Source organism: Micropterus dolomieu, linkage group LG02, assembly GCF_021292245.1.
Source record: "Micropterus dolomieu isolate WLL.071019.BEF.003 ecotype Adirondacks linkage group LG02, ASM2129224v1, whole genome shotgun sequence".
Lineage (NCBI taxonomy): Eukaryota > Metazoa > Chordata > Actinopteri > Centrarchiformes > Centrarchidae > Micropterus > Micropterus dolomieu.
Window position 1 is genome coordinate 7,844,654 of NC_060151.1, and position 23,038 is coordinate 7,867,691.

At 40.1% G+C, this 23,038-nt stretch overlaps 3 protein-coding genes across 3 annotated transcripts in view; all 3 read right to left on the reverse strand.

The window, feature by feature from the left end:
* The window catches only part of tom1 (target of myb1 membrane trafficking protein), a 9,427-nt gene extending 7,763 nt beyond the window's left edge, over positions 1-1,664 (reverse strand). Inside the window, exons 1-3 of the mRNA XM_046043562.1 lie at positions 1,519-1,664; positions 286-370; positions 112-190 (exon numbers count right to left, since the gene is read on the reverse strand). Coding sequence (XP_045899518.1) covers positions 112-190; positions 286-370; positions 1,519-1,570 — 216 coding nt within the window. The 5' untranslated portion in view covers positions 1,571-1,664. The remainder of the gene's footprint in view (positions 1-111; positions 191-285; positions 371-1,518) is intronic.
* A 6,844-nt stretch (positions 1,665-8,508) lies between these two features.
* On the reverse strand, positions 8,509-17,167 carry zgc:171844 (uncharacterized protein LOC100151763 homolog). Its single transcript, XM_046041634.1, has 6 exons — positions 17,089-17,167; positions 13,645-13,765; positions 11,336-11,409; positions 10,215-10,329; positions 9,329-9,399; positions 8,509-8,676 (listed from the first exon to the last, which is right to left on the reverse strand). The coding sequence occupies exons 1-6, from the start codon at positions 17,165-17,167 to the stop codon at positions 8,558-8,560; spliced, it is 579 nt and encodes a 192-aa protein (XP_045897590.1). The 3' UTR covers positions 8,509-8,557.
* Positions 17,168-18,188: 1,021 nt separating this feature from the next.
* Positions 18,189-22,386, reverse strand: mfsd6l (major facilitator superfamily domain containing 6-like). Its single transcript, XM_046039462.1, has 2 exons — positions 22,211-22,386; positions 18,189-21,299 (listed from the first exon to the last, which is right to left on the reverse strand). Exon 2 carries the CDS (start codon positions 21,251-21,253, stop codon positions 19,442-19,444), a length of 1,812 nt encoding a protein of 603 aa, XP_045895418.1. The 5' UTR covers positions 21,254-21,299; positions 22,211-22,386; the 3' UTR covers positions 18,189-19,441.
* Positions 22,387-23,038: the final 652 nt, after the last annotated feature.

Genomic DNA, 23,038 nt, shown 5'->3' on the forward strand with positions numbered 1-23,038 from the left:
GAGAGTCAGCAAATGCGGTATCGGGCAAGCTACTGTATATTTTATAACTCAAACCAAGTGACGAAAACATAATCTGAGTCAACAAGGTGGTGACGAGGGAGAAACACTCACAGTCAGTGCCAGCATAACCTCCTTGAAGTTCTTGTTCCCCACAATCCTTTTCTTTATGGCTCTGACTGCATCTTTGGGTCTGTAATCACAGAATTATCCACAGTCAAAAGCATGTAAACTCCAGAGGACTAGTTGGTTCCTGATGCTGACACACAGACACACATGCACACATACCCTTCCTCTGAGCTGTTAATCATGTCACAGATCTCCATGTTGAGGGCCCAGTCTTCTGACGGCAGGCTGGAGCTGGTCGCACACTCTGAAAAATAGGTGAATATACACTTCAGAATAACACTGTTTACTCAAATAGCTTGCCTTTATGATTATTATTAATAAGATGATTGATTAGTACTTAGTATGTGTATCACAATATTAATCATTTATTAACATAACAAACCTAACACTTCACATTAGCTACGGTAATACTGCATTTTCTGACAAAAACAACATTGTCCACAAATTAAATTTGTGGTGTTCCACGGGGATCAATCTTAGGCCCATCAAGAATTGACTGCCTGTGCACGTCATCTTCTTTTCTTTTTGTAAAAATATAATGCATTACGTATTTGATTATATAAAAAAAATATATAAAAAAAACAATGTTAAAATAAATTAAATCACTAAAATAGTTAAACATCACTAACGGGGTTCAGTATTTAGCTGTGGGGCCAAGCACCAGGCTATTTAAAGTTGTCTGAGTGTAGGCTATTAGAGAACAGCACAAGTATAATGTCAAAATATGGCTCTTTTGTAACTAAATAATTTCAATGTGTGGGGGCAAAAATTTGAGGCAGCAATCAATTGAAATCAATTTTAAACAGTTTTTAAAAACATGTGACTACTAAATACTTCTAAGTTATATATGGAAAAAGGACAGATGGTTGAGTATAGCCAATTGTATGTAAAACTGTCCCGTTTGTATAACAACTAACTCTGTAAGCTGCTATACTTAAATCTGCTTATCTATTTATTCCAATGACCATATCTCCATTTCCAACAGTCAACGAAAACACATGTGCAATCATTAGGCATCAGCTGAATGTGCATCTAATTTAGGTCAGGAGGGTGTCGGCCACTTTGCGTCCCGCCCAGCAATTGGCAGGTTAAACACACACAACCAATCAACGTGAGCACCACAGCATTTAAATCCCGCCTCTGCCAATTATTGTTTAAGGGATGCGTCAATCAAAGCGTAGCTCTTCTGTCAGTCTTAATACATTTAGCTTGGATTAAATATTTTGATATAATGACATGTGCGCATTTGCTCGTGCAATAAAAACTATTTATAGTGAAAACGGGGGAGCAGCTAGACTGATATGTGAGTGTCGGAGGCTTAATGCGTCCAGCAAAGGTGACTGAAGCGTTTGGTTATTACAATGTTACGATGGCGGTTGTAAAACTGCTCACCGATCCGCTGTCCCACCGGCGTGCTGAACGGATTCCCCATTAAAAACTCCATGTTGATGAACGGTGAGGGCCCTGCGAAGCACCGACGTCCCCGGGTAGAGCCGTATGCTACGACAAGCCCCGCTCGCTCCTGCAGACTGCTGCTCCTCACACAACAAAGTGGGGCACTAGTTGAGCTCATACACTGCGTCATACTTTAAAGGGAAAGCAGCCTGCAATTTTCAGACCGTCAGCGTAAGCTACTCTGTAACTGCACCCCATACAGGCACTTTATATCGCTGCACACACAGCTGAAAAATAAAGTGCTCTAAGAAAGTGATATCTGTCTTTATAGCCATCAGCTACTCTGAAATAATATTAATATTAATATGTAAAAGTATAAAGTATCACAAACTGAGCTTGCACATGTGATGAAAAACTGAATGAACTGAAATGACACAAATCAGAAAATCTTTGTGTCTTATAATGTATTATAAGCTATGCATAAACATATATATTATTTGATTGTATCAGTTCCAAGGCAAAGAGCTTACAGTATGTTATCATATGGTGATTCTACTTATGTTTGGGGTCTAACTCCCTGTTAGACCTCTTATGAACAGACTGAATAAAACTCCAATAACAGAAATAGCTATAGTCTTATTTGGGATTTGGGAGGAGTAGGGCTGCGTAAATAGTCCTGTTAGGATCTAACATGGATGTAATATATATTTCATGTTTACATTTGGTGTGTCTGAGATAGCAAACAGAAGTTCTCATTCTCTGTAGTGGACATCTGAAATATATCATTTCAAAATCAAGTTTATAAGTAATTCTCATAAAATCAAGTCTCATGAAGTATTATGGTAAGAAAACAAAGAGGTAGGCTACTCCAATGATTTACTATTGCATTTTCTTAAAGATAGGGGACTCAAAAGAGACAGATAAAAAAAAGAAGTAAAAATTAAACCGCAGAGGCCAAAATGCCCTGACTTTAAGTTTCTATGGTTCAAGCTGCAGAAACACTGGATCCTACATTTCTCACATTTGATATAATAGGGTAATTCATACATCATCGGGGTTATTTTTAAAACTTTGGAAATCTCCTCCTAAACCACAGCCCATTCTTACTTCTACTTACTTCCTTGTTCTGGAGCTCTTGACTATATCACAAATGTTCGGTAAACATTCCAGTCTCATCCATGTTTCTTTGAAAGGTGAGCTTGACAGCTCATTCTTGTCCTCCCTGCAAGGTCCACTTACTTGCTAGCTCTGGGGCTTTTGACCGTGTCACATGACAATGTCAAGCGCAACTTTATCACACAGACAAGAATCTACAATTACACGACAACTGAGCAAACTCCATATGCGGATGAAGACCATTTGATGTGGTTGAAAACTGCTGTTTCAGATATTTTTGGTAAATGTTTACCTTCATCATGGACTAGACCTTAATAGCAAAAAAAGCCTAAATTAATTTGGATGACAGGCCAGGAGGACCTGTATAGAGAAATCAGTATGGATCACTTTCTCCATGCTTGTGTTGTGTGGTTCTTTGCCACATGGGTGCACTGTTTGATTTCACATTTCACCCTGCTGCCTGATGCTTTCTGTTTACCTCCTCTCAAGGCTCAATTACCAACCAGGCAAAGCAGACAGCTGTCCTGGGTCCTCAGGACTCTGAGTCCCCAAAAGCTCTCCGCTTACTGGTTTGTGCTTTTTTAACTGAAAGTTTAATTGGGAATATGCGACATTAAAGCACAATACAAACCTGTCTTGCATTTCTGTATCATTATCTAGTGTTAAAACCTTATTATTTCAGTATTGTGGTATGGCACATTCCTTAATTAATGTGTTAAATCGAATTACTACACAGTAACCCAGGGTTCAGGTAATATTATTAATAAAACTGTACATATGGTAGTGGGAACAACAGGGGGAGATGCCTCAGCAGTTTAAGTTTTGTCCTCAGGCAAGTTATTCTAGTCTTTCTTAAGCAAACACTCCTGTCTGAACTTAAAGACCTCTAAATGTCACACATTAATTGTAACCTTTCATACCATTTATAAAAAAATATCCAAAGATTAGTTTGTTGTTTGCAAAAAATGACAGACTGTTCAGTCTTGTCTCACTGAGGAGGCACATTTGTTGAGTTTGATCATGGCCTTGATGTGAATGTGTGACTCAGACACTGTGACTCACTTACTCCCAGTAAGCAACAGAGAATATACTTTTTACTCTCACTGCTTGTGCACAACTCATCTTTTTAAAACCAGTAGACATGATACAGTTCTGCCCATTAAAAAAGAACCATGCGTGAATTATGTGTGTGATCACAGAGCAGGTACAAATGCAAGGCGGTTTCTAGTCGACATTCTTTCCTTCAAGAAAAGATATATTGCTCTTAGTGTTCACCATATAACCTGACAGAGTTCATTGTTTGATCTCCTTGCAGAAACAGACAGGGCCCTGTCCTCTTTGCGCTGTGTGAAGAATCCAGTTTGTTTGAGGTAACTGCAGTTAAATGTCTTACATAATCTTCTGAGGACTGGTTTCATTTTTGCAGTGGGCAAATGCACCAGTAGGTACTGTCAGTGCAGTAATGCTGCTGCATGTTGCCCAACCAGTCTGGTTTACCTCACAGGTTGCTGTGCTGCTGTATGAAACAATTGCATGAATTGACCAATTACTGTAGCATTTTAGTGAGAATAATACAGATATAAGCTACAGATTTTTATTATTATTATTTGGAGGTGTTATTAAGGCGGGCGGCACGGTGGTGCAGTGGTTAGCCTCACAGTAAGAAGGTCGAGGGTTCAAACCCCGGTTGCCCCGGCTTTTCTGTGTGGCGTTTGCATGTTCTCCCCGTGCCCTAAATTGTCTTTAGGTGTGAGCGTGAGTGATTATTTGTCTATGTGTGGCCCTGCGATGGACTGTACCCTGCCTTTCGGCTGGGATTGGCTCAAGCCCCCCTCAACCCTGTACACAGTATAAGCGGTTGACGATGGATGGTATTATTAAGGGCTTTCATAGTCATTTAACTACTGATGTTAATCTGTATTTTGTAATCAAACTGTCTGGTCGATGTAATGCATTCAGCCTAACACCTCAGCAACAAATACTGCCTTTATGAATGTTTTGTCCACCTACACTGTTAGCATTGTAGTAGGCTATTTATAAGTTAATTATCTGTTTACCTGAGCCTGTGCAGAATCACAGGTGTTTATTGCCCTCCAGCGGTCAGAGGGAGGAGCTGCAACACTAAATTAAATTCGCACTGTGTTGATATCGGTGAAATCTGGATTAAAATATGTATCGATATGTAGCCTACAGCTCATTATTGGAGTGTTTGTTACAAATAACAACAGGAGCAAAAGTGCTGGTAATACGTGTAGCCTATTAACAAAAAGCTTTTTTAATGTGGAGACCATAGGTCGAGTGATCAGTGATAGAAATGATGATAATGTTAAATTGATGTAGCACATGGACACTTCCGCTAAATACTTTCAAAATAAAGCGACCAAACTGACTCAATCATAAACATAAAAGATCATATTTAATGTTCTTTTGTTGTCATAGTGAGAGACAACAACTCCACGGTCTTAATGGGAATAATACAAATGTTTATGTTTATTATCAGCATTTTTTAAAAGGCATGAATAAGATAATTCATTGTCATGTTATTGTTAGTAGGCTACAAACACATAAGCAACTGGAAATGTGGTGTGGTGTTCATCCAATGGGCTGAAATGTCACAGACATCGCATCATCACTGTCAATTTGATAAGCATCAACTGGAAACATAAACTGATTCTGTGCAATTCAGAAGCTGGTCACTGTCTGTCAAATCTTATTTCTTCAGCAGAAGTTGAACCAGAGTCCTTTGCTGTGAGGCATGTATTGGATTTATCTATCTTTATTAGGCTACCCCTCATGTTTTCAGTTTGTAGGCCTGTAAGTTATTTACAGGGATTTCAGGGATAAGAGCATACATACAAAACACAACATAACAAGGCTGGTCAGTAGTGTAAGATATCTGGTTTTCACTGCTGTATCGTGTAAAATAGCACTTGCATGTCAATGTATTCATCATTTCAAGACATTTTGTACACTGCTGGCAGAGAAGTCAGACATTCGAACTCCTCAGTGAGGAAGTATCAGGAAAAAAAAGGTTTGATACCCTTCTCTGCATTTCCCACCACCTCTCCGCTTCTTTCCCACACTTCCTTCCCCCACCATTTCAATCCTTTAACACTCTGTTTTGTTCCCTCCTACAGCTCTCAGTGGCTGACATGTACTCACACAAAGATCTCTCATTCACTTTCCCTGGAGTAAATGTCAGAGACAACTGCCAGGGGGACAAAATATGAACTGCTGGCAGGCTATGTGGCCCTTACATACATGCACAGCACCATGAATTGATTTGTCAGCTCCAAGCCTGAGCCTGGGACTATTAAATGTGTTTTGAAAAAGTTAGAGTCAAAGCTTTAACGAAGGAGGACAGAAAAAAGAAAGAAAGCCCAAAGTCTTTAATTGGCAAAGCATTTCCAGGGACTGTTAAATGTCTCAGCCAACGCTACTTACAAGAACAAGCAGCTTTTTCACTAGCATCCAATTAGAGTGGGTTTGCAGTAACTTGTATATTCACAGTATGTAGCCCCCTGATTAGTCTTCTCAGCCTGCAGATTAAATACAGTGGAGAACATTGCTCGCCTGCGCACAGGCCTGTTAATCGGCAACCAGCTGTGACGACCTTTATCAGCTGTCATGAGAACAGGACCATGAAACAGACCACATTACTGCAGGAAAAGAGGCACAGGGAAAAGCTTTCTGTATAGATAATGTGCATTATTGAAAGTGAATTTATCTCCTCCAAAAGGTAAACGTGAATATTGAAGATCAAGCTCATATTGGCTTCACGTCACTAATTTCTACTAAAATTGTGTATTTTTCAGAGAAAATGCTCCATCAGGAATGATGTAAATGGAAAATTTAAATTTAAGCTTTGCTTTTGTTGGCAATGCATTTCTAAGTCCGCTGTATGACTCATCTCTGGCTGCAGTGTATATTGTTGTGCGTGTGAGAGGTGAAGGCAGGCAGCCGAGGTAAGCTATGTGGAACTGAAACCATCTGGTTTTCTCCTCACCACAGTGAACAGTAATGACCCTGACCACCCCACGCACGCACACACACACACACACACACACACACACACACACACACACACCTGTGTGTTGTTACTGTAACCATCTCATCCCATTGTCATGGTAGAGCACATGGCGGCCGTATGGTCTTTGTGTATTAGTTTCTGGTGACAAGTTGAGATATTGTCCAAAATAAGTCAAACACCACCTGATGGCCTACACTTCCAAACAAAACTGCTGAACTTTTATTACTCATCAATTGTACCTTAATTGTTTTAAGCAGAAGTGTGGACCACATAGTATTTCAATAACGATAGCTCAGCTACAGAGAAGACTGAGAGCAGCAATGACCAGCCAGAATAAATCTTGTATCTTAGTTACTACTTAGCTTAGCAACTTGACTTTTAAGATACACAGACATAGATACATTACTATATTTTCTAATAATTTGATGATAGAAATGCCTTTATTAAACCTGTATAATGATTGATAGATAACATGGGCTGGTTATAATCTTACAGTTGTCGGCATATGTATGTTGACCTTTTATTTAAAACATTCTCTTGACTTTGTATTTCTTTATTCGTGGTGTTGACATGGCTGCCAGATATGCAGTTTAAATGGTTTTATAAATGGTGGATGAGGAATTGGTGATGGAGTCAGACTTAGACAAGGAAAACCTAGACTATCACTAAATGATCACAGAATGTCCTCAGCTTATTAAGGATCAAATCAGAAGGCTGCCCCCGACTATCAACCCAGTCCAGTGAAACCATGTGGAGCTGTTAGATGGCCAAAGCCACAACACAGCCACAGCAGAGAGGACAACAGGTCAAGCAAAGAGTGTCAGATCTACCTAACTAAAAGTGACAGTAAACAGTTTAAAATGCAATATACAAGTGTACAATGATGCATAGTCAGAAACGGGTTTTAAAATGTGTTAAAACGACAAATAAACCTTACAAATATTCAAAAAATTAAAAAAATTATTTAATCTTATATTTATTATTACAGCAACAACAATTGACTAATTTGGCTAATAAGGCTCCTAATACCTACTAAGGGTAAAAATAAAAAATGCTAAGCACACTGAAAAAGGAAGAGCATTAAAAGTATTTATTATAGCAGCATAGTCACACAGGAACTGATTATAGACCCATTATTTTAAAACACATACTGTAAGGCATATGACATTACTGTAAGACTTATTACATCCAGTTTAGACAAAGACTTTGGTTTAAGTAGTGGACTGATAAACTGAGTAGCAATGAAACATATATTTATGCAGAAGGAAAGCCCTCTGCATACATCAGGATCCCAATGACCTACAGAACGTACAAGTTTTACATTTTACTCAAAACATTGTCACCTTACTTAATATACTGCATCGCTCTTCTGCTGTACAGCCACAGTTAACTGGCCAAACAATGAATTGAATGATGAAAAAAGATTAATCAATACCAAAAGTAATCACTAGCTGCAGTCCTAACAATGTTATTATTATACGGCTACATTACTAAAGGAACTGGCAAAGGGAGATCAGCAAGTGTAGTTTGTTGTCTCAGGGACAGAATCTCACAGTGTCTAATACATCACAATGAATAGTCAGAGCAGCCATCATAATATCTAATTACCTTAATTGGACATAACCATTAGTATATCTATAAGCCACTCAGGCCCCCACCGAAAGACATATAAACACAATAACTAATCACATAATATATTAAAATACACATCTCTTACATCATGTGAGCATTTGAAGATTAATGAAGAAAATCTTTCTCAATAGGGCAGACATATACACATGAAAGCATGAAAGCTCACATGTGCATACACACACACGCACACACACACACACACACACACACACACACACGTAGAGGCAGGTAGAATTCTGTGCTTTGGTCTGCACAGTGTTACATGATGGTGCAGGTGAAGCCGCAGCAGTCTTTCAGAAGCGTAAGTCCAGTTTTAGGGAGAAATGGTGCTGACGTCTGCTGGGATTTGGATGCCACCGATTGATCTTGCAAAGCACCTGATTGAAAAGGAGATGTGAAAGTGAACTCTTATTCACAACAGCATGTTCATGTGAAACCGATCGTTAGCTAGTGGGCTGTAGTAGCCAGCAGAGCAATATCAGTTTTAAATATTGCAGGGAGTAATGGGACAAGAAGGAGCAGCCACAGCAAACTGTTAGATGAAGAGCTGCAGGCTCCTCAGCAAAGCAACCAACTCTTTTTTACTGTACCCTGCTGTACAGTGCTGTGGGCTCTATGAAACCGGATCCTTTAAAATATTTTCTGACTGACTTCTTTATTAAAAAAAGAAATTGGTTTGTTTGCCTTCACTGTAAACAGATTCACCAGCTGTTGTCATAAAAGCTGCTCAGAGTGTCTCACTTGATATTACCACCAGGAACTACAGGTGTCATCAAATCAACCAGAGAGACATAATGGATTATGACTTAAAAACATGATGCGTTCTAACTGATGCGCTCATCCATAGAGACTTAGGCCAGCCAGTGATTAAAGCTTGCAGCAGACCGACCGAAACTACCGACCTTCATCCTCTTGCTCACAAGTGTCATGAGAGGAGAGAAATGGTGACTGCAGGCTACAAATATTCAACCCACGATTCTTCAGCATTTTTTAATTGGAAGCTTGCACATGATGGATGGTTAGACTCACCTTTTGCAGCCAATGTCTTGGAAAATTTGGACTGTAAGAAGGCTGCCATTTCTCTGTCTTCCTCTCTTTCCCTGTGGAGGAGAATATTACCTTGTTTTTTATTTGTCATGTATGTGGTTCTAAGATTTTGCACATCTTGTTAAATGTCACTGGACTGCATTTGAGAGAAACCAAGGTTACAGGGTGGACTGACAAATCCTTAGGAGAGGATTTTAATCTCTTGTGCGTGGCTTGACTTCACTGCTGCATCGCCACACAATCCTGTCCTCAATCCATTTTCACACGTCCGTTGAATAATAAAGCAAGATGGCCTCTCACAACCCTGCAATCAAAATGTCGCTTAAAGATATTCTGTCAACTGCCTTCTTGTCAGTGGTGACAGCTAATTTAACACACAAACAAATAAACTGAGTGATCATGAACTTATTATTCAGTGTAAATATACAATATCCAAATATACAAGACAAGGGTTTATGAGAGGAGAGCTATGAAGATCAGAGAATAGCTTTTAAAAACTGGATCAAATCAAATAAGTAAATGTCAGTTTTTTTAGCAATAGGTATTGCATAAGGCACTTTCCTCAGTGGAAACATCACAAGGCAAAGTCAGATGGCAGAGGTATTGAACTAAAGTGGTTTGGGAAAATCTTTAGACTGATCAATGTGCTGAAAGCTAATTATAAGGTTGAATCTTGACAAAGTGAAATCACCATAATCCGAAAATTCAGACCTTTAGAACTGCACACATTTGCCTTAATGAAACCTCTTTGCACCCTGAAACCTATTGTCTTGTAAACAGACAGCACTGTAATATCTGCTGTGTCTGTGCGTGAGAAGAACACCACTAAGCCAAAGTCCTTTTCAATCACCGGATGTAATAACCTCACCTCAGCCTTTCAAACTCCACATCATCCACGAGGAAGTCTCTGGTCTCTACCAGCTTGTTGATCTGCTGCAGCAGCTCTTCTTCCCTCTCCCTGTCCTCCTTGGACTTGTCCTTGTCTGTTAAACAGTCACATGTCAAGCCTTACATAAAATACAACCGTCACTGAATGTTGTATATGGAAATATATATTAATTGCTGTGAATTGTTTTGGCAGTATATGCTGCTGCATTATGTTTCAGATGGCTTTATTAAAGACTTTATTTTAATTTGTTTATTGTTGTGTATATAGCCAGTAATTGTAACACTGAGTAACTGCATACAGAATAGAACAAGACTACGAGTCTACAACCGGGCTAACTGCTCTGTGAGGCTTCAGTTAGGCGCAGCTAAATGCAAACGTCAGCATGCTACAATGCCCGGTGTTTAGTAGCTATAATGTTTACCAAGTTCACAATCATGGTTTAGCAGGTCAGCATTGTCATGGTCGAGTGTCATAGGCTCACATTTCTTTTTTCTTTTGGAAGGTTGGTGAGATATCACTCAGACATGAAGTGTGTTCTGTGGTCATTCGTATTTGGTCATAAACCACAGTTTCGAACAAATAAAAGATTTCAACTGATGCCGAGCAGAAAGTCTGGGGTCACACAAGTTACTACAATTCTTATACTAAATACTTCTCGACTGTACTTCAGCTACTTATCTGTTTACCTGCCACAGCAACCTTCTTCTATATTAGATCTGTCATCTAAACTCAGTGAACAAAGGAATGTGAGTATCTGAATATTTACAGACAGAAACATTTAAAATTCAAGTGCAATATGGGAAAGCCTCGAGAGACACAGTGTTATTTGAAATCTTTATGTGTTTGGGTTGAAAACAGGCTAGGCCTTTTGACGTGAAAAGCTTTCTTTTACAAAGTCATGGTTGTCAATTAAAACCAGCTTATTCTGAAGATGTGTTGAGTCCTATGTTATGGCAGGTAAGTAAAAACACATTGCTACAGTTGGTTGAAGTCTTTTCAATGATTATACAGCAAATGTGGCTCATCCCAAGCAAAATGTCTGCATGTTAAATAAAATATGATACACCGCACAGTTAGACAGTGACGACTTTTTCATTCACCTGGAATTGACACAAGTTTGTGCAGCTCCGTCTTCAGCCTTGTAATTTCTTTGCAGAGCTGTATGTCATCCATCCTGAGAGGAAAAAAAACTGTGAATAGATATTTTGCAGGAATCAGCTGATGCCTGGGTAATAAAGTATAGTTAAACTAGTACCCCAAATCCGTTTATGTAAAGAATACGTTGACTAAAAGAACTAGTTTTCTCTCAAGGGTCTTTACAAACAGAGATTGGATTTTATATGATGGCAACACAGCAATATCCTTCCTTACTTTATCTGTGTAAAATAGTATGAGCTTATCAAGGAGAACAACACTGGACTCAGATTTTGGGCTCAGATGATAGTGAGGTCCGTGAGTTTATTAGCTGAAATTACACTGCCACGCTGCCCTCTCTGACTGAATCACACCTGACAGTATCAGATCTCATTTCACCGTCTGACTCTGAGGCGCATTTCAAAACATCAGGGCCCGCTGTTTCTGTGTGTGTGTGTGTGTGTGTGTGTGTGTGTGTGTGTGTGTGTGCTGCTATTACAGTGATGGCAAAAAGAGGAAAATGACTGTGATACAAATAGTATTTTGAGCTGTTGTTTTAATAAAATAGGTTTCACTTTTGTGTACTTCAGCAGCATATATTTCAGGATGACTCATAATGCTGCCACTCTGGAGTGTTTATTTAAAATGTGTTTGCATGAGAGTAGTCTTGTTGATGGCGCAGTCAGCCTAAATGATGGTGCTGCATTAACTGCCTACAGCAGGATTTCAGTAGTAAAACAAATCTAAGGGTCTACAGCCATGCTAGCTGCTCTGTAAGGCTGTACTTATTAGCATGATAACACTAAACATGACCATGCTAACATACCAATGTTTGGTAAGTATAATTTAGTTTTGTGTGTTAGCATGATAGCATTTGTTAATTGGCAGTTAATTAATGTTACTGTGTGTACCAAATTTCATGGCAATGCAACCCATAGTTCTTGAAGCATTTCTGTCTGGACTGAAGTGGTGGACCGACGGACAGACCCCAGAACACGCAAATATGACTCAAAATATTAAATACTAAATACCAATAGGAAAACACATTTGGCATTTAGGAAAATATTAATATATTCACTTTCCTGAGAGTTAGCAGCCACTCTTAGCATATCTCTCTTATAAATGTCTGGTAAATATAGGGCTACAGCTGGCCAGTTAGCTTAGCTTAGCACAAACACTGGAAACCAGGGGAAGTAGCTAGCCTAGTTCCCTCCAAAGGTAACAAAATCCAACTATCAGCACATCTACAGCTCACTAATTAACTAAATTCCTTGTTTAATTAATGTGAACTGCCAGGCAACTTCCTTTTAAGTTTTCACTTAGCAAGAAAAAGACAAAGCCCAAAATGTTATCCTTTAATAAGCCAACCAGTTACAGATTTACAAAAGGAGGAATATAAAAGTAGCTTCAGTTGCTGTCTGTTTTTCAGTTGATATAATTCAACACATGCATGCCTGTGGAGACAAGATGTAAAAACAATCTAGGATTGTGCACCACTTTTTACCCTCTGGATTTGGCTGAATGTGGTTGGAAGTGAAAACATGACGTGAAACTGATACGTGTCATTATGAACCACAGCACTTATCAGACAAGTCATTTTGAAGGCTAGCAGGGCGAAACAATACCCAGAGCAAAAGTCCTTATTCTCTGTTTCTCTGATTGATCACATGGCCACATTATGCATTGCTGGGCGCTGTTCTTCTTCCCCCGCTCCCCCATCCATCATGTGTTAAAATAATAAGGAAGGTCTTGGTAGAAAACTGGTGAAATAATTCAAAGCAAGGATGAGAGGGAAAGGAGGAAAGGGCATCTATCGAGATATGATAAAAAAAAAACTAGGCCTGTGTGTGTGTGTGTATGTGCTGGTAGTCTGCGAAGACCTTACATAGCACTGCTGTTTTCTTTTCACACTTTTTGCCATCATGCACATGGCTGCTCCCAGTGTTGTTGGCTGACAGCCATGGTGCATCATCTCTCATTCCTGAGGGGCTGTTAAAAGTATCTTGGTGGATTCAGAATCACATCCCTGTGCAGCAGAGCTTTACTGTATGTGTGGGTGCAGAGGTCCAAACAGTGGAACATCCCATGATAGACGAGAGGTCCTCTTGGGTCTAATGTCTTCACTGTGTGTCGGCATCCAATCCTTTTAAACAAACCAAAATGTTGTCTGTAGAAATTACATGTATGTTCTGTCTTTGTGTCTGTGTTTGAGAAGTATTTAAATGTACTATGTATTGTATGTATTTAAAAGTCCTATTAAAGAAACAGATCTTACATGTATCTCAGCTCTGATTCTCTCCGTACCAGGATGTCTCTTATCCGCTCAATTTTGCACAGCTCTCCTTCAATGTCCTCAACTGTAATTGTGGAGTCAGCCATGGAAATGACATCCTCTGCTGAAAGACAGACAAGACCAAAACATGTTTATTTGTGTCTGATAATCAGAAGTTTCATTTACAGATTTTTCAGATTCAAAGACTTTAAATGTCCGACCGCCACCATCAAACAAATGACAAAAGCATCAAAATGATGTACCTTCTGTAAAGTTAAAATTTGACCAACTTTATTATGAAAATTTGAAAGAAATACTTGGTAAGCAGCATCCAAGGAAAACATCCAGATGATTTCAGATAAAACTGAGGCTGGCAACTTGTCCTATAATGTTACATTACTGTAGCTGTTTTAAAAGAACCATCACTTTAACAGTGATATCAGCATGTTTTTCTGTTTCCTGTAATACTTCAAAGTAAATTTATCATAATGTTGTAATTTCTGTTGACTTTTCGATTTATACTTTGGATTATTATTATCCTCAGAAGATCTTTCTTAAAGTGTGAACAGCCTTCACAAATAATTGGTGATGGCATTTGAGAAGTTACCGGGCAGAAAACATGGGCTGTGTCTATAATAATAATAATAATAATAATCTTTATTTGTAGAGCACTTTTCAAAAACAAGTTACAAAGTGCTTTAACAAGTGTAAAGAAAATAACACCAAGTGTACACAAGTGTAAAGACAATAACACCCAATAATACAATAATAAACTGTGTTATAGCAGACATTTTGATGTTTAACTGCAGAGAAGGACATGTGTAACTTAACAATAGCAGTCTATTTAAGTGATCCAGTTGCAGGCTCTTACTGTGCCTGTTAGTATTATTTACTGGTACACTTAAATGAACCAAGCTTACACCTGGGTTTTTGCTGTAAATGTCTGCTGTGAAAAAGGTTAATTGTTTTTCAGTTCTACCAGTAGAGTCCAGACGTGTTCTATGTACTTACTGGTCAGAGACCAGTGAACTGCACTTATTGATCATACAGACAGAAAACCCACAGTAGTATACAGTGATTTATTTTAAGTGGTATTATGATTTAAAGCAATACTTTACAATACGCTTATTTGCTTTCATGATGAGAAAAGTAAAGGGAACAAAAAGATTCTAAAGCTCACTAATGAAGTCATTTTATCTTGTTTGTTTGTTACCTTTGGACAAAGCCAGGCTAGTTTTTCCTCCCTGTATCTAGTCTTTATGCAAAGCTAAGCTAAACAGATTTTGGCTGCAGCTTTGTATTTAACATACAGACAAGAGAGTGGAATAAGTCTTCTCATATAACCCCTCAGCAAGAAAGAAATCCTATATCTCTATTTGCCAAATTATTGCTTTGAAAAAAGTGATGGGTGAAGTTTTGAAACTTGATTTAAAGCTGATTTAAACTTGATTCTGTAGTGATACTGTCCATCATTTCATTGCACCATAGGTGCAAAATTGCTTAATTTAAGTAATTAATTGCACTCATTTTGTCCAATTAGTCACCTGTCTTGGTTATCAAGGCTCTCAAGAGACTCTTGTGACACATAAAGGGACAACGAAATTGTGTAATTGAACAATTTCAATTTCGAGGCAAACACAAAAAGCACATGAAATATACTCATAATCATTAAAACTGTCCTGGATCAAATTCACCATGCTGCTGATCTGATCAGAGCTCTGTGGTTCCACCAGCATCCCCCCACCCCCCCACCCCCCCGCCAGGAGCGATGAGTCATCTAGCAGAGCTTGGATTGGCTTTTAATTACCTGACCTTGTGTGAAAAGACATTACAATAATCATAATCACTGGAGATATCAGGGCTGCACAAACACACAATCTCCCCAAACCCACACCTGTATCTCGTGATTCTACACCTTTATAAATCTGCATGTGTATTATTACATACCACATGTACACTCATACACATGAAATATGAGCGGCTAATTTGGTGTTTTAGTGTCGAAACAGCCTGCATGTGTTCTTTTCCAAGCCCTCTGACAGGCTCCAGGAATTTAGTCAACATTGTTCTTGGCTTTTAATTTCACACTGTCACTTTTAATTTTCCTTGTTATACAGCAGGTTTGTGTGGAAATAAAGTTTGTATTATTTACTGGCTGCGTGTTTTACTTCTCAAGTCCTGCATGCCATTTCAGTAGATCATCTTTAAGGCACTGTTAAAGTCAACCATGTGCTGTATAATACATACATACATAATTCAATAATAAATGTGTGCCTGTATGTGTTATTGTAATAAATGGTTGCACATGTGATATTACAGAGAATGTGTTTATATAATGGGAATAACAGATAACCAAGAGCTGAGCCCTGAGGAACGCCAAAAATAAAATCTCTTAAGTTAAAGTAATCAATTTAAAGATAAAAGGTGCCTCCAGGTGACAGTTTCCTAGGATTTTCTCAGGAAAGAACTACGTAATTTGGTATTAATTATAGCTAAATGTATTAATTATTAATTTATTAATTATTAATTATAGAACATCTTTATTACTGGAATCTTTATTCTTCATATACGTTTTATGCTTGCCCCTGGAAACATTTTACACTTCTGCATGTTCAGCTGACCTGCTGTGTGCTGACAGTAAGATTCTCTAGATCTATCCATTCACTGAAATTATAACTGAAATCATTAGCTGATTAAACGATTTGTGGTGTAAAAAAAAAAAAGAAAAAGTGTAAGCTACTTTTCTTTGTGGCAATAAAGTGAATATCTGTATATGTTGGACTATTGGTTGGACAAAACAAGCAATTTGATGGCATCAGTGTGAGGGAATTGTCACTATTTTCTGCCATTTTTTTGACTAAACATTTAATTCAATAATGAAAATAACATTTGATTGCAGCCCAAATTGGTTTAAACTACAATCACTGTGTGCATTTATATATAATTAAAAAAAAATACATTTCAGGAAACATCTGTGAAACTGACATTAATGATTAATTCTTTATATTGTTAGAATTGTATTTTTGGCAGTGTGGAAAAAGGCTCAAACCTAGACCCTACATGTAGGGAAAGTTTAGGACAAATACACTGCTTTTAAATGAATAATTAAGTTCCCAGAAAACATATTTGTACTGTTAAATAAATTAAATATGTTTTCCTGCAGAAAAATCTTCCCCACCTCAACATAATTAGGCTACTGGGGGTTCACAAGCCTAAATCCCACCCCGACACATTGGCCCCCGACCTGTCTGCAGCCCTGCTGACAGATAACTTCAGCATGCTCACTGTGAATGTCTGCAGGGACCTGTGGCTCTCTGCTGAAAGTAGGTGCATTGTGACACATCCCCATTCTCTCGCTGATTACTCCATACTGTACCAAAAGCCAAGCATGCATCCAGCTCAGTTTAAAGACAAAAACGTATGCAGTGGACGCTTCTCAAAACTCACTTGATTTTTCTGTCTCTCCGTCCACCTGCGTCTTTTCCAAAGAGCCGTACTGTTTAGAGGATTTTCTCTCTTTTTCCATATTCTTCAAAAAAAAAAAAAACCACTCCTTTTTTCAGACACGTTAAAAAAATATTTGTGCAGCCTGGAAATGAATACTAAAAGCTATCGACCAAGACCGTGCAGCACTGACGCGACGCGACGCGTGAGCGAATATAACGGGAGGAGAGCTGCCGACAGATGCTGAACCGAGTCCCACAGAGGCGGATCTGAGCACCGAGGAGCTGAGGCAGCTCATCTCCGCTGTGAGGCGCCACCTGCTGACAGACCCGCACTATGACACACAGCAGCAGCCCGGTGATGACTAGCCTACAGTACCTGGAAAATTTAATTTAAACAGTGGTGGAAGTGATAGTCATATTCTTTACTATTCAAAAAGTTGCAAAACTACACTGTTTAAATACTCTAACTACAAGTAAAAGTCCTGCACTGAAGTAAAAGTATTATCAGCAACATTTCAAAAGTACTCACTGTGTATTAAAATGGTCCCTGTCGCACTAATTTTAAATACTTTATATAGGCCTACTGTTGGGTTTAATCTATAGTTTCTTGTAGCTTTGCTGACATGTGACAACCAACGCATCTCTAAAAAGTATCAGAAACAGTTGTGTCCTGTCCCTGTTTTCAGCTTTGTGGCGATGCATTTTTCAGCTAACCAGATGTTTTTAAAGATAGTTAATTTAGTTTAAGAAGTAAGAAGGTTTTCTAAACCCATATGCTATCCTTCTGGTTATCAGAGACATTCAAATTCAAAATCAACAAATATGGAGTTACGTGGTTCTCACTGGACAGGAAGGGGATGGAAGACTGTAATCTGAAAAGTAATGAGCAGCTAAAGCTGTCAGATAAATGTACAATACAAAGAGATAATAATGAGATTCAAAGCAGAAAACTGCATGTGAAAGTCAAGCGTAGACATCCTTCCTATACGCAATTTAATTAACAACATAAAAGACCAAAGGATTAAAATCAAACAGACATCTGCCTTTATAATGGTCTGCTGCGCTGTAACCACTACAACAGCACCATCCACAGGAGAATCGAGCTGTCATCATGAATTTTCCATCCCGCCTGACTGATTTCAGTTGTAAGCGACTGGGGACGACTTGATTTCATGCCGCCAGATGTTCCGGTAGTGCAGCCTATGTCTATCAGCAAAGTGTGTTTAAAGCATAGAGACTCGTGTCTGGAGGAATTTCTCTGGAATCACATGATTCGGATCTAAAGCAAACATTTAATTCTGGCTGCTGATTTGACTTCATATGAATATTTATTTATTGCAAATACTCAAGAGGAGCTAATGCTTGAGTCACACTTCAGCTGCTCCTGCTATACACGGGGGCTGATTCTTTTAGCAGGATTAGTTTAGTCTTCACATTACTCAGGTCTGCAACAGGTTGAAGACTTGCACATCAACATAGACATATAAACTTTGATGACACCAAAACCTTCGGGACAAAATAAATCACATAAAAGAGCACTTATCTCAGTATTAATTTGACCTCACTGGATACAATTACAGCATTTGTTATCTTATTTGCCAAAAGGTCAAAATGGGCCATTTGACATGAGGTACAGGGTGGGCAAACACTTTGCAACACAGATTAAACAAACACATCTGCTCATGCCTGCATAACACGCTAATCTTACATTGCTAAAACAAAGTCTGCAGTGGCTTTAGCGCTAGATAAACAGACTGGGTTTGGTGAAACAAGTCCAGTTCAGCCTCACCTTGTGCACACGTCTTGTGTTTACACAGAGAGAGGCTTCAGTTAGAGGCGTCACTGTTTCTATTGTCATGACACCTGCGCTGCTGAGCTTCCCTTGTGTTAGTGAGTCCTTCTTCTGCCCACCCATAATCCTGCAGCCTTGTTTGCTCTATGCAAATGTTCATTTGTAAAGGCTCAGGTGGCCCAGAGATGAATCCCACCAGTACAGCAGACGCTTGCAGACTAATTAAACGGCAAGACAGATGGGATGCCGCAACACTGAATTCTGGAAAATGTTATGAGCAGTAATGAGAGTAAAAACTCAACAATTGCATAATTTCAATTGAACCTGTCAGTGTAGGAAATCAATTATCCTGTTTTGGCCTATGCTGCTTGATGATAAAGAGTGACATGAGCGTAACTGAGAGTGCAAATCTGTTGGGGACTGATAATACTTATTTCCATACTGATGGAAATAAGATGAGAAATTATTCTAATATGTTCTATGATTTTGTGAATGTAAATCCCTTCTATCTGCTGCACTATGTTTAGTGTTTTGTACGCTCACAATGTGGAGTTCAGTAGTTTCAGTGGTTTATTCTCTGTCCATAGTTGTTATTACTTCTGTCGTTTTCCAGTGCCTTATCCAGCCAGTCTCTCTCCTGTTCAGACTCAGAGTCACTGGCTTCACTTGCATCAGCCGCCAAAAGGCGAGAATAGTTAATCCTGCGCTGGAGAGGGGCTTTCCACTGGAGCAGAGGCAGACACACACACCACAACATCACACACACTGCCACCCCTCTGAACAGCCACGTCAGCCCAAACCTCTGCGCCACAAACCCTCCAGCAAAGCTCCCCAACCCGCTTCCCAGGTGTAGGGAGAGCGCACTGTAGATCCTCCACACACTCCTCTCAGCCCCCGGCGTGGCGACATCCTCACACTGGACCTTCACGGCCCACCAGAGGGCTCCACTGCTGAAACAGCTCAACACCTGAGCAGGCAGTGCAGCCCATGGTCCCCAGAGGAAGGAATAATGGAAGCACTGCAACCCGAGACTCGCAGCCCCCACAGCGAGAACCTTTCCTGGGCTGAGGAGCTTGGACACTTGGCCGGCCAGCAGAGGGAAGGCGGCCTGGGAGAGCAGGCCGAGGGCTAGAGACAGCCCCATGTGCAGCTCGCTGCTCCCGTGATCCTGCATCTGCCACAGGAGGAAGTTATCCACGGCCGAGCTGGCTACCCCGACCAGCAGGGTGGTGACTGCACAGAGCAGAGCGCGGGGGGAGCCACGCACCAGCTGCGCAGCTTTCAGGAGCCCGTTGGCCCGGTCTCGCTTCTTATTCAGGTAGAGAGGGAGGTAGGTAGCCACAGGCAGGGCCAGAGCAGCCACACCAGCATAGCAGTAGAAATGCACTGCGCTCCTGGGGGTCTGATCGGCTATGAGACATCTTATCTGACTGACCAGCAACCCCGCTCCTCCAACACCGCACGCTGCTCCGAGTAAACCCCACACCTTGATGCTGCTGTAGCGGTCCGCAGCATCCGCAAAGTCTAGATATTCATACAGGCCGTCGTCTGCCGTCCACTCCAGCGGGGCTGACACAGACTCCCACACTGACACAGTGATGAGTATCAAAAAGAAAAGCTGGTGATGAGTGTCCATCACCTTCAGGCTGCCCAGAAAGCCAAAATGGCCATCCTTCTCCTCTGTCTTTTCTCCTTCTCCTCCTGACCCTGATTGGAACATGGATCTCTTATTCCTTACCGGAGTTGCCACAGGGCCGGTGGTCTGGTGCAGGACGGTTCCACTGCTCAGTTCTGCAAGACTGTCGTTGACCACCACTGATACGTTCTCTTGTGACAGCGGAGGATGATCATCATCATCATGCTGATAAAGTGAAGGTTTGCTGGTCACAACAGGAGCAGATTTATTATCACTGACACCAGACTGAGAAACAAGAGCTGTGTTGATTATAGGGCGAGTACTAGTCGATGATGTGGTCAGTCCAACGCTGCTCATGAGCAGGTTACCACCTAGACTTTGGGTTGGACTGCTGCTCACATCAGACATGTTGCAGGTGGCGGTCTGTGGGCGCACATCTGCAGGTGGGATGATCAGCAGAACCAGAGCGACCGCTACCGAACACACAAGAGAGCTGTTTATCACCACTCGCCTCTTGTTGTAGTGTTTGGAGAGCAGGCTCGTCATGGGGCTCCAGACCAGCGCTATGAGGTGCTTAGTTCCCATGACGAAGCCTGTCATCACAGGGGTCAGACCCAGCTGTCTGAAGTACAGTGTGAGGAAGGGGAGCAGGCAGGCTCCGGCACAGGAGCACAGGAAGTTAAAGGTGCCGGCGAGAGCCAGGGCTCGCTTGACGTCAATCTGCTTGTTCCTCTTCATGACAGCGCAGCTCACGGTCTCTGTCGATAGGTTTCACACAGAGCACCTGGTTGGATTCAAACAGACAGAGAGACGATAAGTTTCCCTGATAAAAGAAAAAGGATTGCCAACTCATCACTCTCCATTTTGAGTGACCGTAAAGGCTGGTGTTTCTCCACTCTTTTATTCAGGTTTTTCCCTTTGATATGTCCCCCATCTTTATATATAAATATGAATAAGATTTACAGTCAGCAGATCTCGAACCAGGTAGGTGTAAGGTAATGCTCTCCACCACCAGCACCATAAAACCAAATTATATAATATAAACATTCATCTTCAAATGTATTTAGTGACGTCTTTAACATCATGTGTCTAACTATGTTTGTTTTCTGTGGTACTCAGGTCTCTCTTGCAAAGGAGATCTTGATCTAAATTACATTACGTGATTACATAAAGGTTAGGGAATATCTTGTCTTGTTCCACAGACTTGGCAAGGAGCACTGAAGCCGTTCTGGAGGCTCATGGTGTGGTCATCTGTGTATATACAGTATATACACACACATACAATGCAGTTATTGTGGTAAAATAAATGCACATATGTCAGAGTGTGTCATGCTTCCTGTCCACTGAATTGTGTTTTGTTTGACTTGTCACCTTCATCATTCTAGTGTTTAAAAAAGTAGAATATACGCTCATGTACTTCCTTGTAAATCTCGTATGGATACGGCGTTATATAAACTTATTTGCGCAGATGATATTGGCCGAATGGCGCAGACAAATAGGCAGGCTATACAAATATCTTAACTTTAAAACGATCATCATAAGTAATAAAACCATCGTATTGTTCTGTAACAACCAGGAGCACCTGTCAGGCTGAACACCCACCTGTCACTGCAGGATATCAGGACGTGGAGTACAAGTCCACGTCACGTCAAGTTAGTAAGATGACACAAAAAAACCACAAATTAAAACATTTACCTTTTGACATTTGCTGGCACAAAGTTCTTTAAACTTTTCTACCGTTCATTTCCCGCCTCGAAATCCTGCATTCCATCCACGATTTGGTTACTTTTGCGTTTGGAGCGGAGAACACCTGCAGCCGTCTGGCAGGTGGACCAACTCAACTGTATCAAGGTTTTACACCTGGGGAGCGATTCACACAACTACAGCGCCCTCTAACGGTGCGGATGCCTCTGTGCGTGCAGGTGCAGATCGTCGCAGTAAGAAAACCCACCCAATGAAACAGAATGAAAAATTATTTTAAAAGTTCAGCTTCTCTCGCTTGATTTGAAACGCAATATTTTGTAAACTGAGCACAAGTCAATAATAATAAACACATGCGGTGCGCTGAAAAGAAAAGCGTCGTCCATGTCAACTTTCCTTGTTCTGATAAAAGTCTTTCACACAGGACAAACACATTCAGTTGAAGGTTAGTTTATTTTCAACACACATCATGAATTCATGTCACGTGGTTTTCATCCTTATATCTGCCCCCTCATTTCAGACATTTGTCACAATAATTAATTTAACAACTCAGCAGATTAATTTTCCTATGAGCAGCAGTACAAGAAACATTGATACAATAAAGGTGACATTATACAGGCTTAAGCATGATGCATGGCTTATGATGACTTATCTTTTGACTGCCCTTTATCTGAAAACTACCTAGTAACTATAGCTGTTAAATAAATGTAGTGGAGTGGAATTGAGTATTTCCCTTTGAATTTTGAATTGTAGTAAAGCAGAAGTATTAAGCAGCATAAAATGGAAACACTCAAGTATAAGTAACTCTACTACTTAAAAACA